This window comes from Vulpes vulpes, chromosome 13, assembly GCF_048418805.1.
Source record: "Vulpes vulpes isolate BD-2025 chromosome 13, VulVul3, whole genome shotgun sequence".
NCBI lineage: Eukaryota > Metazoa > Chordata > Mammalia > Carnivora > Canidae > Vulpes > Vulpes vulpes.
The window spans coordinates 14,542,153-14,557,082 of record NC_132792.1 but is presented as its reverse complement, the minus strand read 5'-3'; the positions used below and the strand labels follow the sequence as shown (position 1 = coordinate 14,557,082).

The 14,930-nt window shown below is 40.9% G+C and overlaps 3 protein-coding genes across 3 annotated transcripts in view; 2 read left to right on the top strand and 1 right to left on the bottom strand.

Moving 5' to 3' along the window:
* Nucleotides 1-14,928, top strand: part of TRMT12 (tRNA methyltransferase 12 homolog) — a 28,978-nt gene extending 14,050 nt beyond the window's left edge. The window contains exon 2 of the mRNA XM_072733951.1: nucleotides 12,437-14,928. The gene's annotated coding sequence lies outside the window, so the exon portion shown is untranslated. The remainder of the gene's footprint in view (nucleotides 1-12,436) is intronic.
* Nucleotides 2,139-14,928, top strand: RNF139 (ring finger protein 139). The gene is made up of 2 exons (XM_072733950.1): nucleotides 2,139-2,726; nucleotides 12,437-14,928. Exons 1-2 carry the CDS (start codon nucleotides 2,546-2,548, stop codon nucleotides 14,248-14,250), a joined length of 1,995 nt encoding a protein of 664 aa, XP_072590051.1. The 5' UTR covers nucleotides 2,139-2,545; the 3' UTR covers nucleotides 14,251-14,928.
* TATDN1 (TatD DNase domain containing 1) overlaps nucleotides 3,481-14,930 on the bottom strand; it is a 64,115-nt gene continuing 52,665 nt past the window's right edge. The window contains exon 13 of the mRNA XM_072733955.1: nucleotides 3,481-3,641. Coding sequence (XP_072590056.1) covers nucleotides 3,614-3,641 — 28 coding nt within the window. The 3' untranslated portion in view covers nucleotides 3,481-3,613. The remainder of the gene's footprint in view (nucleotides 3,642-14,930) is intronic.

Here is a 14,930-nt window from a genome sequence, read left to right as displayed (position 1 = left end):
GAGTGAAGCATAATGTATGGTGCCTGGCACAAAGTAAGCACCAGATAGATGGCAGTCATTATTAGTGGGGAATAACAACAAAAGGTTAAAAACATGACACTGAGCAAGAAGTTTGTGAGTCAATCATCCTACCACACATAACTCCACCCAGAAACAGTTGGGAGTTTCATAATCCTCCCCTCTGGAGGGTTTTTAACTAGTATAGCATGATCACCCATATAGGTCCCTGACATGAAAAGGACAGCAGAGTGCAGTTTGGGCTAGGAGCCTGAGTCAGGATCCTTCTTCCTGTTTTACCTCCTTAAGATGGCCAGGTTAGTAAAGCAGACTCTGACCTAATTTACACTCATTTGCTGCTGAAGGAAAGAAAAGTAAGGATGGCCAAATTATGTTAGTTACATGGGTAGGCAAGAAAGTATAGAGGAGGAAAAAAGACCTTTTCTTTCCTTTTCCAAGTCTTAAGTCTTGTGGCTGGGGCCCTGGAAATTAAACTCACAAACAAGAAATTAACAAGAGAAAAACAGTTTATTAACTCCTGAGTGCACATGCCCATGGGAGACAGTGAAGATGACTCAAAGGGGGGGCTTATATATTATCTTAACAAAAGAATAATATGGTGTGTGGGGCGCCTGGGTGGCTCAGTCCTTAAGCATCTGCCTTCGGCTGAGGTCATGGTCCCAGGGTCCTGGGATGGAGTCCGAGCGTGGGGTGTTCCTGATTCTCCCTCTGCCTCTCACCCCTGCTCCTGTATGTGCTCTCTCAAAAAAGTAAATAATTTGGGGGGCGCCTGTGTGGGTCAGTCTAGACATTAAGCATCTGACTTGATTTCAGCTCAAGTCCTGATCTCAAGGGTCATGAGGTCAAGCCCCTTGCTCAGTGCAGAGTCAGCGTGAATTCTCAACGTCCCCCTTCCCCTGCTCACTCTCTCCCCACTCCCTAAATAAATAAGATCTTTTGGGATCCCTGGGTGGCGCAGCAGTTTGGCGCCTGCCTTTGGCCCAGGGCACGATCCTGGAGACCCGGGATCGAATCCCACGTCGGGCTCCCGGTGCATGGAGCCTGCTTCTCCCACTGCCTGTGTCTCTGCCTCTCTCTCTCTCTCTCTCTGTGACTATCATAAATAAATAAAAATTAAAAAAAAAAAAAATAAGATCTTTTAAAAAAATAATAATTGTGTAGAGTAGTGACAAAAGAAAAGGGTCTAGGCTTTCAGGGGTCGCAAACTCACGGTAAGTTTAAACATATGGGGGAGACTGATGGAAGAGAAGGCTCGTGGAGACAGTCTAAGAGGTGCCTTGTTCTTCGAAAGGGAGGAGGAGACACCTTTACAAATGGAAATTTACGGCCTACTTTTCAGACAACCGTCAGAGAGGAGAGCAGGCCGGGATCTTAAAAAAAAAAAAATTATTTTTATTTTTTTTTAAAGCTGCTGCTGTTTCTCAACTACCTTCAGTTCGAAGTAACCCTTACGTCAAAGTGGCACGTTTCGGGGTGGCAGATGCTGATCCCCTGACAGTACCTGCGCAGGAGAGGGACGGCCTGGGTGCGCTTACCTCCACTAGACCAGGGACGGAGGCGCTCAGAGGCCCGACGTCAGCACCCCGCGGCCCACCAGCGCCCTCCGTTCTGCCCGGCGGCGCAGGGCTGACTGGGCGGCTCTTCCGGCAGCGCGGCCGCACCCACCCGGCGCCACGTGGCGCGGCCGCCGCCTCCCGCGCGCCCCGAGACGCTCCTGCAGGACCCGGGGCGGCCTCCCGAGGCTTCGCCTGGCACGAGGGCCACCTCCCAGCCCCCGCCCCCGCCCCCGCGCCCGCCCCCGCGCGAGGTGCGGCAGGTCTGGCGGGCGGCGCCCTTCGCTTCCCTCCTCCCAAGCAGCTCTGAACGCTTCCGGGACGTTTAATGGACCACAATGAAACAGCTAATGATTCCCGCCCACGCAAGCACGGAGTCCCTCGCAGAGCCAGCGCCGCCACCGCCTCCAGGAAGGAAGCCACTGTCAGGAGGGCGCGGCGGCCGGAGAGCGCCTGCGCCGTGAGGTGGCGCCAAAGCCCCGAAGGCGGGCGGAAACCATGGCAACGCGCGAGACGATCGCTACGCCGTGCGTGATGACGGTGTGGGGAGCGCCCCCAGCGCGGGATTATGATGCAATCAGTGGCGCGGGCTCCGCGGTCTCGCGTGACCGCGGGCGCAGCCTCCAGGCCTCCAAACAGCAGCAACGGCAGAGGCAGGCGGGCGAGGTCAAGATGGTGGCTCCGCGGGCGGGGGAGGTGTTGGAGGGAGGAGGAGCCAGACCTTAGCCAGCCGGAAACACCGACACCCAGAGGCCTCCCGGGAGCCGCCGCCGCTACCTCAGCCGCTGCCGCCTCCGCCGCCTGCTCCAGCTCGAGGGACGCGAGCGGGCGGCGGGGCGGGCCGCGAGCGAGAGCCGAGAGGAGGGAGGGCGGGGGCGGAGTCACCCGCCGTAGCCCCCGCCCCCGGCCGCGGCCCCGGGCCCTGCCCCGCGCGGCCCTGCCCGGCTCGCCCAGCCCCGGTGTGGCAGCGGCTCATGGCGGCGGTGGGGCCCCCGCAGCAGCAGGTGCGGATGGCCCATCAGCAGGTCTGGGCGGCGCTCGAGGTGGCGCTCCGGGTGCCGTGCCTCTACATCATCGACGCCATCTTCAACTCCTACTACGATTCCAGCCAAAGCCGGTTCTGCATCGGGCTCCAGATCGTCCTCCGGCTCCTCGGTGAGGGCGGCGGCGTAGCTCGCGTCCCGGGACGGCTGAGGGCCGAGGCGTGCGGCGGGGAGCGGGCTCCCGCGCGCAGCCTGTGGGGAGCGTGTGTACGGGTGTTCGAGGGCCAGCGGTCTTCTCGCCAATAGGGGCGTCTTTGCAGGTTGGGAGGAGGGAGGAGATGACACTTGTCTCAGAGTTGACAGCCGAGCGGTCCTCCTAGAGTCAGCCCCTGTTGGTGGTTGCGCCCGAGGGTAGGAGGGAGCCTGCGGCGCGTCGCCTGCTGTTTGTCGTGGGGAACGAGCGCCGGCAGCCTGGGAAACAGCAGCCGTTTGCCCCGGTCTCGCGCCTGTGACCTTGGGCTTGTAGTGCCAGGGCCTGGGCCTCAGTTTCCCCCTTTCCCCAGATGCGGAGTACTGGTGTGTTGTCCCTTCTGTATCCACGAGGTCCACGTGATCGTGGCGTGTCCGTGGTAAATGACATCCACGCGAAGGAGTCCGGGTTTTGAATGTCAGACCTTGAAACCATTACTAGAAACGCTCGTGAAGGAGGCGATGCCTGTAACGAGTCCTGAAATTTTCCATGAGTAGAGAGGTACCGAAAAGTGGTTACAAAAACGGGGCTAGAAAGTGATGAGACTTTTCCAAAGGAAGAGTTCTGAAAATCAGTGTCTTTGTTGCACATGAATGGAGGGTTAAAAATCTCTTCTGTTTCACTCCCCATCTTCCCTTGCATTACCAGAATGAGAAGCGTTTATGCATACAAGGATTTTTTTAAAGTAATTGAAACTTGGCAAATTTTGTTGATGAGGGAATTCTTGTGATCGGTGTTTAGGAGGCTTGTGATTTTGAAGCGTTGCTGAGGAAGGGCTGATGATGAGATCCTTACCAGGCCTTTCTGAATTAGGAGCCATCTGTTGCTTCTTTATTCCTCAAAAAAATAAAAAAAAAAATTGTTATTGGCAGTTTGTTTGGTACTTTACTTTTGTAAAGCAATTTCACTAACCTAAACTTTAAACATCCATCCCTCAGAGGTGGATTGTGTTGTTCTCGTTTTTTAAATGAGGAAACTGAGAGCTATAGAGGTCAGGTGTGTTTTGCTTTAATATACAGCAATTAAGTGGTTGTCAGAGCCTGGGCTTACAAATCTGACATCAGGGATGGTTCACTTTCCTCCTCCATACAGCTGCTATCCAGACACAGAATGGTATAGTAATGATCCTATACTAGATCTTAAAACTAACAGATGTGAAAGTGATGATCTTAGCACCAGACTTCTCAGGAACCACTAGCTGCTTAATCCCAGTCATTCCCACTTACCGCTGCAAAAGTGTAATGCCCTCATTATTTGTGGCAAAAGTGGGCCTGTGTGATTTCACAGTATATACAAATACGAAATCATGTTCTACACCTGAAACGAATGTTATGTCAGTTATACCTCAGCTTAACGCATTCACTAGTTTTAATATTTCATACTCAATATATTTTGGTTAACTCTGACAGTCATGGGTAAAAGTGATTTCAGTCAAATAACATTAAAGTGAAATTAATAAAGGGGACCTGTTGGGAAGGCATTTTATTTTTGCCAATTAGAAACCACTCATCATGATCATAAATTAACAGGCTAATCTCAGTATAGTTGCTTAAGTATTCCAGCTGAGGCCGATGAACTGCCAGCCCTCTTTCCCCGCCATACCTACCCACATTAGGAGATGATATGCATGCAAGCTAGATCTATGCCAATTCTTGGTATGGAGAGAAATGAAGAAAAAAATTACTTTTATTCCTCAACCCCACGGGATGAGAGAGAGCTTGCTAGAGAGAGAACAGAAGCTAACAGACTTCTAGGGAACTTTGTCATTTTGGGATAACCCAAGTGCTGCTTTGGAAACTAATCAAGTATAACAAAGACAAAAGGGTCGGAGGATGACTTTCCTCACTTCTGTTTTGAGAGGAGGTCATGATACAGCAACAAAAGCAACCCGAAAAACAAAACTGCTGTGTTTGAGAGGATTCATGTATTCATTGGCAAATGTGTAGCTACTGCCTTGAATATCCTTTTGGCCTGTGACAGTCTCTTTGTGACCAGGTCTTTAATGCAGGGCTCTTAGAGTTGAGCTTTAAGGAAAAGGGAGTAGTCAATTAAATCATAGGTATTTAAGAACACTGAACAGTAATTTTGGTATTTGTAGTAAATCATGGAAGTTCGTATTCGACAAGTTAAAGTAGAATGTGACCTCAGGCAAGTTAACTGCTCTGTACCTCCTGTTTCTTACCTTTACATTTTTAAAGGTGGGCAATAATGGTCTGTCATAGGATGTTATGGATAATACATGAGTTAGGATGTAAGCTTATAGAGCAGTATTTGGGACCTAGTATAGGCTACAAAGTATTAGCTATTAATAAGCCTGATAACTTTTAAAGAAATATTCCTGTACTTCAATTAAGACCATACTGTTTACAGATATTTTGGTCTTTTGAAGGCATCAGTATAATTTTGGTGCTTTGTTCCCAGAATTTTCTGTTTACGCTTTGTGAGAAATACAAAATATTTTCCAGATCGCTCCTTACCTTATGCCACTATAGTTTGCTAATTTTTCACATTTGTGAGAATAAAATTAAAAAAAAAAAAGATTTATGTATTTTAGAGAAAGAGCATAAGCAGGAGAGGTAGAGAATCCCAAGTAGACTCCCCACTGAGGGCAGACCCTCCCATGGGGCTCTGTTTCAGGACCCTGAGATCATGACCTGAGCTGAAACTAAGAGTCAGACGCTTAACTGACTATGTCACCTGGGCACCCCAAGAATGACAAAATTCTTAAAAACTAGTTTTTTGCTAAAATTCACCCTGAATAAAAACACATCTTCAGTATTTGAGGTCCAGTCAATGAGGCAGCTTATGTTACTGAAAGTGATGGATTTGTGTGCAATAGGTGCCAAAGGATAGTTAAAATTATTCTACACCTGATTAGGTTTTTTTAAATAATTGTAGACCTTTCAGTATTACTATATATAAATCTCAAAACTTGTCAGTCTCACCTTTTTCTGTAAAATGAAATTGTAAAAATGGAAGCATTACCAATTTTATATCTAGTCTCCGAAGAATTTCCCTTCCCCTACAAAAAAGAACTACCACAGCACCTTTGGTATCAAAATACTAGGAGAATTTCAGCAGATGAGAGAATATAAAGCATCTCATTTGGAGATCTAAATAAAATCCAATCACAATATATAGAGTATTTAAGCATATTAAGCTATTCTTAGGAGGTGTTAAGTGCTAAATGAAATGCAACCCAGTGCAGCATAATGCTGAATTAACAAATCTAAGTCTAAGGCAGAAAATGCAAGCATAGGAGTTTGTTTTACGTGTAATGGTAATTCATTAAAACAATTCTAAAAATGACAAACTGAGGATACTATTCGCATTGTATGAGATTGAATAAGTTTTACTCTGTCATTAAGAAAAGCTTATACTCCCAGAGAAAAATGGGCCCAGGATAAGTAGTTCCCAATAAATGAATGCAGATGGTCAATAAGCAAAAGAAAAATACTCATTTATAATTTAAAAAATGTAGTAAGAACAAAATTTCAGTTATCAGATTAGTAAAGAGTTAGATCAAATAAAAACTTGTTTGTCAAAGGTGTGGGGAAATGAGTAAAGTTAGACAGTTTTGGTATGCTGTCACTTCTTTGTAAAGGCATTTGGTACTGCCTAACTAAAACTCAGCATACACCTTTTGACTCACAATTCCAATTCTGAGAATTTGACCTAAAGACATGGTTGTACTTGTTCAAAGACTATGGGAAAGGATTTTTGTTGCAGCATTGTTGGTAATAACAAATTGTTAATCTAAATATTTATTAAAAGGGAATCTGTTCTTTGTGTTAGGTTTAGACATACAATAAAGTTTTTGAAAAGAATGAGTGATTTTTGGTGCTGTAGAAAGAACTCAGAAAACCTTTGAAGTGAAAAAACATTGCAGCAGTAGTAATTTTGACATGATAGGGATAGATTAGGAATTTCTCGACAGCAACACTATTGACATTTTAGACTGGGTAATTCTTGGAGGAGGTGGGGGGTGCTGTTCTGTGAATTGTAGGAATTTTAGCAGTGTCCTTCTACCCGTTACATACCCTCTTCCCCTTTTTGTGATTGCTAAAAATGTCTCTAGGTATTTATTTTTTTTAAAAAAAGGTTTTATTTATTCATTCGTGAGAGACACAGAGAGAGAGAGAGAGGCAGAGACATGGGCAGAGGGAAAAGCAGGCTCCACGCAGGGAGCCTGACGCGGGATCGCGGGTTCCCAGGATCACATCCTGGGCGGAAGGTGGCGCCAAACCGCTGAGCCACCCGGGCTGCCCCTGTCTCTAGGTATTTAGATAGTGCCAAATCCCTGGTGTGGGGGTGGGGAGGTGGGGTTGGTAAAAAATCTGATCCTGGTTAGGAATCACTGAGATGGACAAATAGACCAATAGCACAGAATGGAAAGCCCACAAACAGAGCACCCATGTATATAGAGAAACTTACTTTGTTTCAGAGGTGGAATTGAAGTACATACATTGAGGTAAATACAGATTATTCAGGTATTGGTCGTTCAGTATATGGAAAAAATTATGCTGGATTCCCTACCTCACATCAATATATAGACAATTCTGAGTGGGTTAATACCTAAATGTGAAAAGCAGAACTTTAAAATTTCTAGAAGAAAATATAGAAGTATTATAGAGGGTTTTTTTTTTTTTTTTTTTACCCTGGAATAAGTGAGAAATTATTTAAACATATATGGAAGTTAGGGTGCCTGGGTGGCTCGGTTGCTTAAGCCTCTGACTCTTGATTTTGGTTCAGGTCATGATCTCAGGGTTGTGATGTTGAGCCCCAAATCGGGCTCTGTGCTGGGTGTGGAGCCTGCTTAAAATTCTCTCTTCCTTTCCCACTGCTCCTCACCCCCTCTAAAAATACATGTATGTAAAAGTAATATAAAGATTGATAAATCTACTAGTATTAAAATTAAAAACCTTTGTTAATCAAAAGGCAGTATCAGAAATGTGAAAAGACCAGCCATATACCTGGTGAAGATATTTGCACTATAGGTAACTGACAAAGAATTTGTAGTCAGAATATTTTTAAATGTCTAAAATTCAAGAAGGAAAAAAACTCCATAGATAAGTGGATAAAAGATAAATTGGCAATTCACAGAGGAAGAAACATGAGTGGTCAATAAATTGGAGGAACTGAGTGGGAAAAATTAGAGGGAGACAAATCATTAGAGACTCCTAATTCTAGGAAACAAAGGGTTGGGGGATGGGGTAACTGGGTGACATGCTATGAGGAGGACACTTGATGGGGTGAGCACTTGGTGTTATACTATTTGTTGGCAAATTGAATTTTAATTAAAAAAAATGGAAAAAGAAAGAAAAATTGGAGGATCCCCTTGCTGATAACTAATCAGAAATGCAAATTGTTTTTAAAGTTAAAAAAAATACTCCACTTTTCAATGAGATCCTCTTCAGGTAAAAAGCGAAAAAGAATGTTTATGAATGTATATTTATGTAAAACTTTATTCTTCCTCTAACAACTATAGGGTTTGACTTTAAAAAAAAATTATATTCAGATTTCTTTTTAATAAAAACATGTTAAAATCTTAGAAGCAAAAACTTAGTGTTCTTATTAACAAAGGAGTTAAAACACCCTTTTTAGCCCAAGATGAGAGTTTGATAGAAAATATTTCTTTATGCTCTGGTTTATTTATCAAGTGTACCTATAGATAAATGTTTTAAGATATTTTATTTATTTTGGCTATATTTTATTGCTGAGTGCTCCTTTTGGATTAAGGTAATCATAACATTCCTGTGCAATTCCATCTTTACTGTTATGCATTTAAATGTTTTTCCACAGTTTTTTGATTATGTTTAAAAAGTATTTAAAGATACCTGGAGAGTAATAAATGTTACGTCTTATTTCCTTCTAAGTTTTAGTCCTAAGTTTCCAGACAAGGTTAAAGAAGGTATGAATGTATTTTATACATAAAAGTGTTAGTTAAATGCTTTGTTGTACACCATGCATAGTAGTATTTTTGTTTGCTTATTTTTGGTGGTCAAATTGTAAAGGCGCTGAACTCTTCATGAATTGAGTTCTCTATATCTTCAAAGCTCCTGAGTTGATTTTGGTACTTGCCTGTTTTTCTACCCTGAGAACCTGAGTGAAGCTCTGATCGCTGGAGAATTGGATCCCAAGATGAGCTTTCAGTTATTTCTCTTCTCCAGTGTCCCACAGTGATTTTTTTCTTCATAAAGCTGCATTTATATTTAGTCTTGATTGCTTCTTCAGATCACTCTGATATCCTAATGAGAAACTCTACTTCTGGACCTAATTTTCTTAGGCCTCTATGATAAATACCAAGAGTTTTATATCTGAAGTTGTGAAAATGTAACAAACTTTGACATTATTGACAATACTCCCTAAAGGCTATAAAGGGGAATGTTACTTGAGAGACTTGTTACTTGGCAAGTTTCCTTTTTTCTGTGAAATGAGAGCTGATTTTTCCCCACATTCCATACATAGGAACGCAAGTATAAAATAAAAATGTAAGCACCTTACATACATGCAACCTTTGGGTAGGAATCAAAATAATTTTGTGCTACTCTTGAAATATTTCATCATTATTATGTCTTGGGGTATAATTTTAATCAAGAGAAGAGTAGTATCTTAGTGTTACTTGATAGGACACATCCAGACTTTGAGTGTAGTCTCACATCTCCTCCCCTTTTTTCCCTTTGATATGGTTGGATAAAGCAAAATAGCACTTTTTCTACAGAAATATTTCTAAAAACGAAATCATTCTTTCATTTGTGTGTAAAAATAAGCTTCAAGAAAAAAACTATTAGAATAAAAAGGACTGGTTTATACATTTCAGCAGAGTTCATGAATATTCACAGGTAAAGATTAATTTACTCCTTTGACAAAATTTGACAAGTTGACAAAAATACTTTACAGTCCCTGTTTGGCTTTCTCCTTTTTAAGTGGCATAAAATAGAACAAGTTATTTGGGTTTTATTTTTACTTGTCTTCGGAGATTAGAGTTTTGTCTCAGGAAAAATACTGACTTATTCTTCTATGTAGAGAAAAGCAAGATTACATACAGTGGCTGGCTTAATTCCATTTCTTGTTACCTTACTTGAAAAGGTTTCTAAACTTCCAAAAAAAAAAAAAAACCAAAAGGTCTATTTGCTCTTGAAAGGGCCTATTTCCAGCTGTCAGTTCTTCGGCAGATTATTAGTGGCCCATTTGCTCCAGGAATCGGGTGGTTCTAGGGAGAGAGAGACCTTTGTGTCTTTAAGGTGATTGTGTCCTTTGGTTCTCCTTTTCACAAATGATCTGATACGTTGGCACAGGATAGATTTTAAGATTGCGGGTAAAGCCATCATTTAGAACTAGCCCTTGCTTTTATATGCAGTAGGTTGTAAATGCCTCCATTGTAATATGCAGTATCTTTCTTGATTACGTGCTGAAATAAAGTAGATGTATGATATTTAATTTGGGGTTTGCCACTTTTGCTGTGCTCCAAGCTCTGGTTTCTCAGCTTTGTCTTAGTTTTTCATAGGTTTCAGTTTCCAGGTAGGCTGTATTTTGTAGTTGCCTTTAAAAATATAATCCATAATTCTACATTAACATTTCCCCAGTGTTATTTCAATGAACAGTGAAATAATTGTATTTTCCTCAGAATATTTTGGGATTCTTAATGTGCAAGGTAGGAAACCTTGCTCCCTATCACAAGGATACATTTTATAACAGGGTAGATGACCTACTCAGATAACTACAAACTACAATATCAGGTAGTATATGAATATTGGACATTTCACTGAATTCTGTTGGTAATTTGAAAGATCAGTAACAGAAAAAATTGGTCTACTGGGTGGATAGGATTTGAACAGTCAGGATGTGGGAAGCTCATCATACCAAGCAAAGAGAAGAATGTAAACATAGCTTCAGTTATGGCAGAGAAAAGGGGTATTTTGGAAGAAGTCTGGAGTGGTGGTGTATATGTTGGGAGGAATACTACTCTAAAGCACATAGGATCCTTGAGTGTTGGACAAGGAATGTAGATTTTTTTGTTGATAGTAATTTCAGGGTCTGCTGCTTCTGAGCAAGGAAATGAAGAAAGCTGATTTGTGGATAGATGGATTGTGGATAGATTCGGACAAGAGTTTTTAGAGAACGGCTAACAGGTTGGTGTCACTGAGAAAAGGGAGGTGTAATAGGTGTTAGTAGAATTGGCAAATAACGGTCAAATTTTAGGAATGTGGAGCTAGAGGTGCCATTAAGTGAATAATGGCACCTTTAACTGAAATTGGAAATCTTAAGAGCTATTTGAAGTGAGTTAGGTTTTAGAAATTCTGAGTGTTGCAATTGTAACGTAGAAGTGGAACTAGGTGAATATTTGGATATCCTTTCCATAGTTGAACCTTGGGTAATAATGTTTATTGTGATCTCACTGAAAAAATTTGTCAGATCCCAGAGAAAGATGATGCTGGATGCACATCACACACATCTCACTATACTTGGTTACATATGGAGTGTGTGTGCGGGGTATTACCATTTTTTAAAACATGTTGGTTTTCTGAATGTTATTTTTTGTAATTTGAGAAACAATAAAAAGGGTTGACTATTTGTAGTAAAAGATACAGTAATGTACAGGAAGAAGAACATGGAGGATATTTCTGAAATCTGCAGGAAAGTATATAGAGGGAACAAAAAACCTGAATTGGGACCCATGGGAGAATGCACATATTTAAGGAGCAGGACAATAAAAGTCAATAGGAGTTCACAGAGAAAAAGGAGGCATTAAGTATAAAAATTAAACTTGATTTCCTAAAGAACAATTTCAAGGAAAAAAAATTTAAGATTTAATAGGAACAAATATTTGCATTTTGGTTATTTTTGGTTCTTAATGTTTTTTCAAGTAATGGAATTGTTTTAAATATTTTTAATGGTTATGGAATTATAAAGGACATGTTCTTTCAAGATTTAAAAACTTGTTAAATATATGTATCACTAATGAAAATAATTTAGTAATTTGGAGTCGACATATATTGTACTACTTGAATTTTGAACTTAAAAGATAAGGAATAAGATTTTTTAAAACAGTATGTTTGATCTGTTGAACTTTCTTTACAGAACGTTTCTTGGCCTTTAAGCCTAAATTGTCTTGAGGCTTAATGTTCATAACTTTGAAAATATTTGTATTTCTGGGGTGTCTGAGTGGCTCAGTCAGTTAAGTCTGCCTTTGGCTCAGGTCATGATCCTGGAATTGTGGCCTGGATCAAGCCCTGCAGAGGGCTTCCCGGCTCAGTGGGAGTCTGCTTCTCCCTCTCCCCCTTCTCTCTCAAAGATTTTTTTTTTTTTTTAAAGAAAATATTTGTATTTCCTAATTAGGGGAAGAATGGCATAACTATTAGTACAGAAATATTTTTTTAAATGTTGCATTCAAGGAGCACCTGTTGCATTCAAGGTGCATTGGTTAAGGCAGACCTGTTTGTGTCTGTCTTTGGCTCAAGTCAATCTTGGGGTCCTCCTGGGATTGAGCCCTGCATGGGGGCTCCCTGCTCAATGGAGAGTCTGCTTCTCCCTCTCTCTCTGCTTGTGTTCATGCTGTCTCTCTTAAATAAATAAAATCTTTTTTAAAATGTTACATTCAAATGACTTTTCTTTTCTTTTTTTTTTTTTAGGTATATTTGTATCCAGTATTGTTCTGATCTTGTCACAACGATCACTTTTCAAGTTTTACATGTACAGTTCAGCCTTTCTATTAGCTGCAACTTCAGTGTTGGTAAATTATTATGCTTCTTTGCACATTGACTTCTATGGTGCCTACAACACATCAGCTTTCGGAATTGAGCTGCTTCCTCGAAAAGGGCCCTCGCTATGGATGGCACTCATCGTTCTGCAGCTAACCTTAGGAATTGGATACATTACACTACTACAAATTCATTCCATCTATTCACAATTAATTATTTTGGATCTCTTGATTCCTGTGATAGGTTTAATCACAGAGCTGCCATTACACATCCGAGAGACTTTAGTTTTTACTTCTTCCTTGATTCTTACATTAAACACAGTGCTTGTCTTGGCAGTGAAACTTAAGTGGTTTTATTACTCCACACGATATGTTTATCTTTTAGTGAGGCACATGTATCGAATTTATGGATTACAGTTATTAATGGAGGACACATGGAAGAGGATTCGTTTTCCAGATATACTAAGAGTCTTTTGGCTAACAAGAATTACAGCTCAGGCTACAGTGTTGATGTACATTTTAAGGATGGCAAATGAAACTGATTCCTTCTTTATTTCTTGGGATGATTTCTGGGACCTCATTTGCAACCTTATAATTAGTGGCTGTGATTCTACACTAACTGTACTGGGCATGAGTGCTGTAATTTCCTCAGTAGCCCATTATTTGGGCCTTGGAATATTGGCCTTTATTGGATCAACTGAAGAAGACGACAGGAGGCTTGGCTTCGTAGCACCTGTTTTATTTTTTATTTTGGCTCTTCAGACCGGCTTAAGTGGGCTAAGACCAGAAGAGAGACTTATTCGTTTAAGTAGAAACATGTGCCTTTTATTAACTGCAGTCCTGCATTTCATCCACGGAATGACAGACCCTGTATTAATGTCTCTCAGTGCCTCTCATGTGTCGTCTTTCCGTAGACATTTTCCTGTGCTCTTTGTCTCTGCTTGCCTGTTTATTCTTCCTGTTTTACTCAGCTATGTTCTTTGGCATCACTATGCACTAAATACATGGTTGTTTGCAGTTACGGCCTTTTGTGTGGAACTCTGCTTAAAAGTAATTGTTTCTCTCACTGTGTATACGTTATTCATGATTGATGGCTATTATAATGTCCTTTGGGAAAAGCTTGATGATTATGTTTACTATGTTCGTTCAACAGGCAATATTATTGAATTTATATTTGGAGTAGTAATGTTTGGAAATGGGGCTTACACTATGATGTTTGAGTCAGGAAGTAAAATTCGAGCTTGTATGATGTGTCTACATGCATATTTTAACATCTACTTACAAGCAAAAAATGGCTGGAAGACATTCATGAATCGTAGGACTGCTGTTAAGAAAATTAATTCACTTCCTGAAATAAAAGGGAGCCGCTTACAAGAAATAGATGATGTATGTGCAATCTGCTATCATGAGTTTACAACATCTGCTCGCATCACACCATGTAATCATTATTTCCATGCACTTTGCCTTCGGAAATGGCTGTACATCCAAGATACTTGTCCAATGTGCCATCAGAAAGTGTACATTGAAGATGATATTAAGGATAATTCAAATATATCCAACAACAATGGGTTTATTGCACCCAATGAAAATCCAGAGGAAGCTGTAAGAGAAGCTGCTGCTGAATCTGACAGGGAATTGAACGAAGAAGACAGTACAGATTGTGATGATGATGTTCAAAGAGAAAGAAATGGAGTGATTCAACACACAGGCCCAGCAGCTGAAGAACTTAATGATGATACTGACTGATTAAAATAGCATTTACTAATCATTGAGGTTATTTGTTTAAAATTCAGTTCATCCAAAATGGAGTAATATGCTTCACTTCAGTGTGTAACCAAGCACAAAAACAGTATCCATGTTGAATCTGTGAATGGTTTTCCGTTTACTGTGATGTGCTACTGTAAATATACCTCTTTAATTACTTCTGGTCTCTTTGGTGACCTATTTAAATTTGTGTACATTATTGTACATAGAATAAAATGTTTTCACGTTTTTATGACAAAATTTGAACAAATAGCTTTTTAATAGATGTAATGATAATACAGTGCGTCAAGTGTGCCAAAGATTCCTCAATGAAAGCATATAAAAGTATCTAACCCTGGACCCTAGTTTTTCTTTAAAATGGGTGGAAGAATGAAAATATGAATCAGAGGAAACCATATTAAGGAAATAAAATAATTTGGACCACAGGATGAGGCTATATGTAGAATATTTTAAAATGAAGGAGGAAATAGGCTGCCAGAAGAGACTTTTTTGAAATTTGAGTGTAGCATGTGGTTGAGCTGGGTTTGAAAGTCATGGTTCAGAGATTGTGTAAGAGCTGAAAAACAGGCTTTTATCAACTAAACTTTGGTATAAAAGCCAGAATGTGCTAATTGTTTAATTTTGATGTAAATAAAACCAGTATATTTGTTGGCCATTCTATT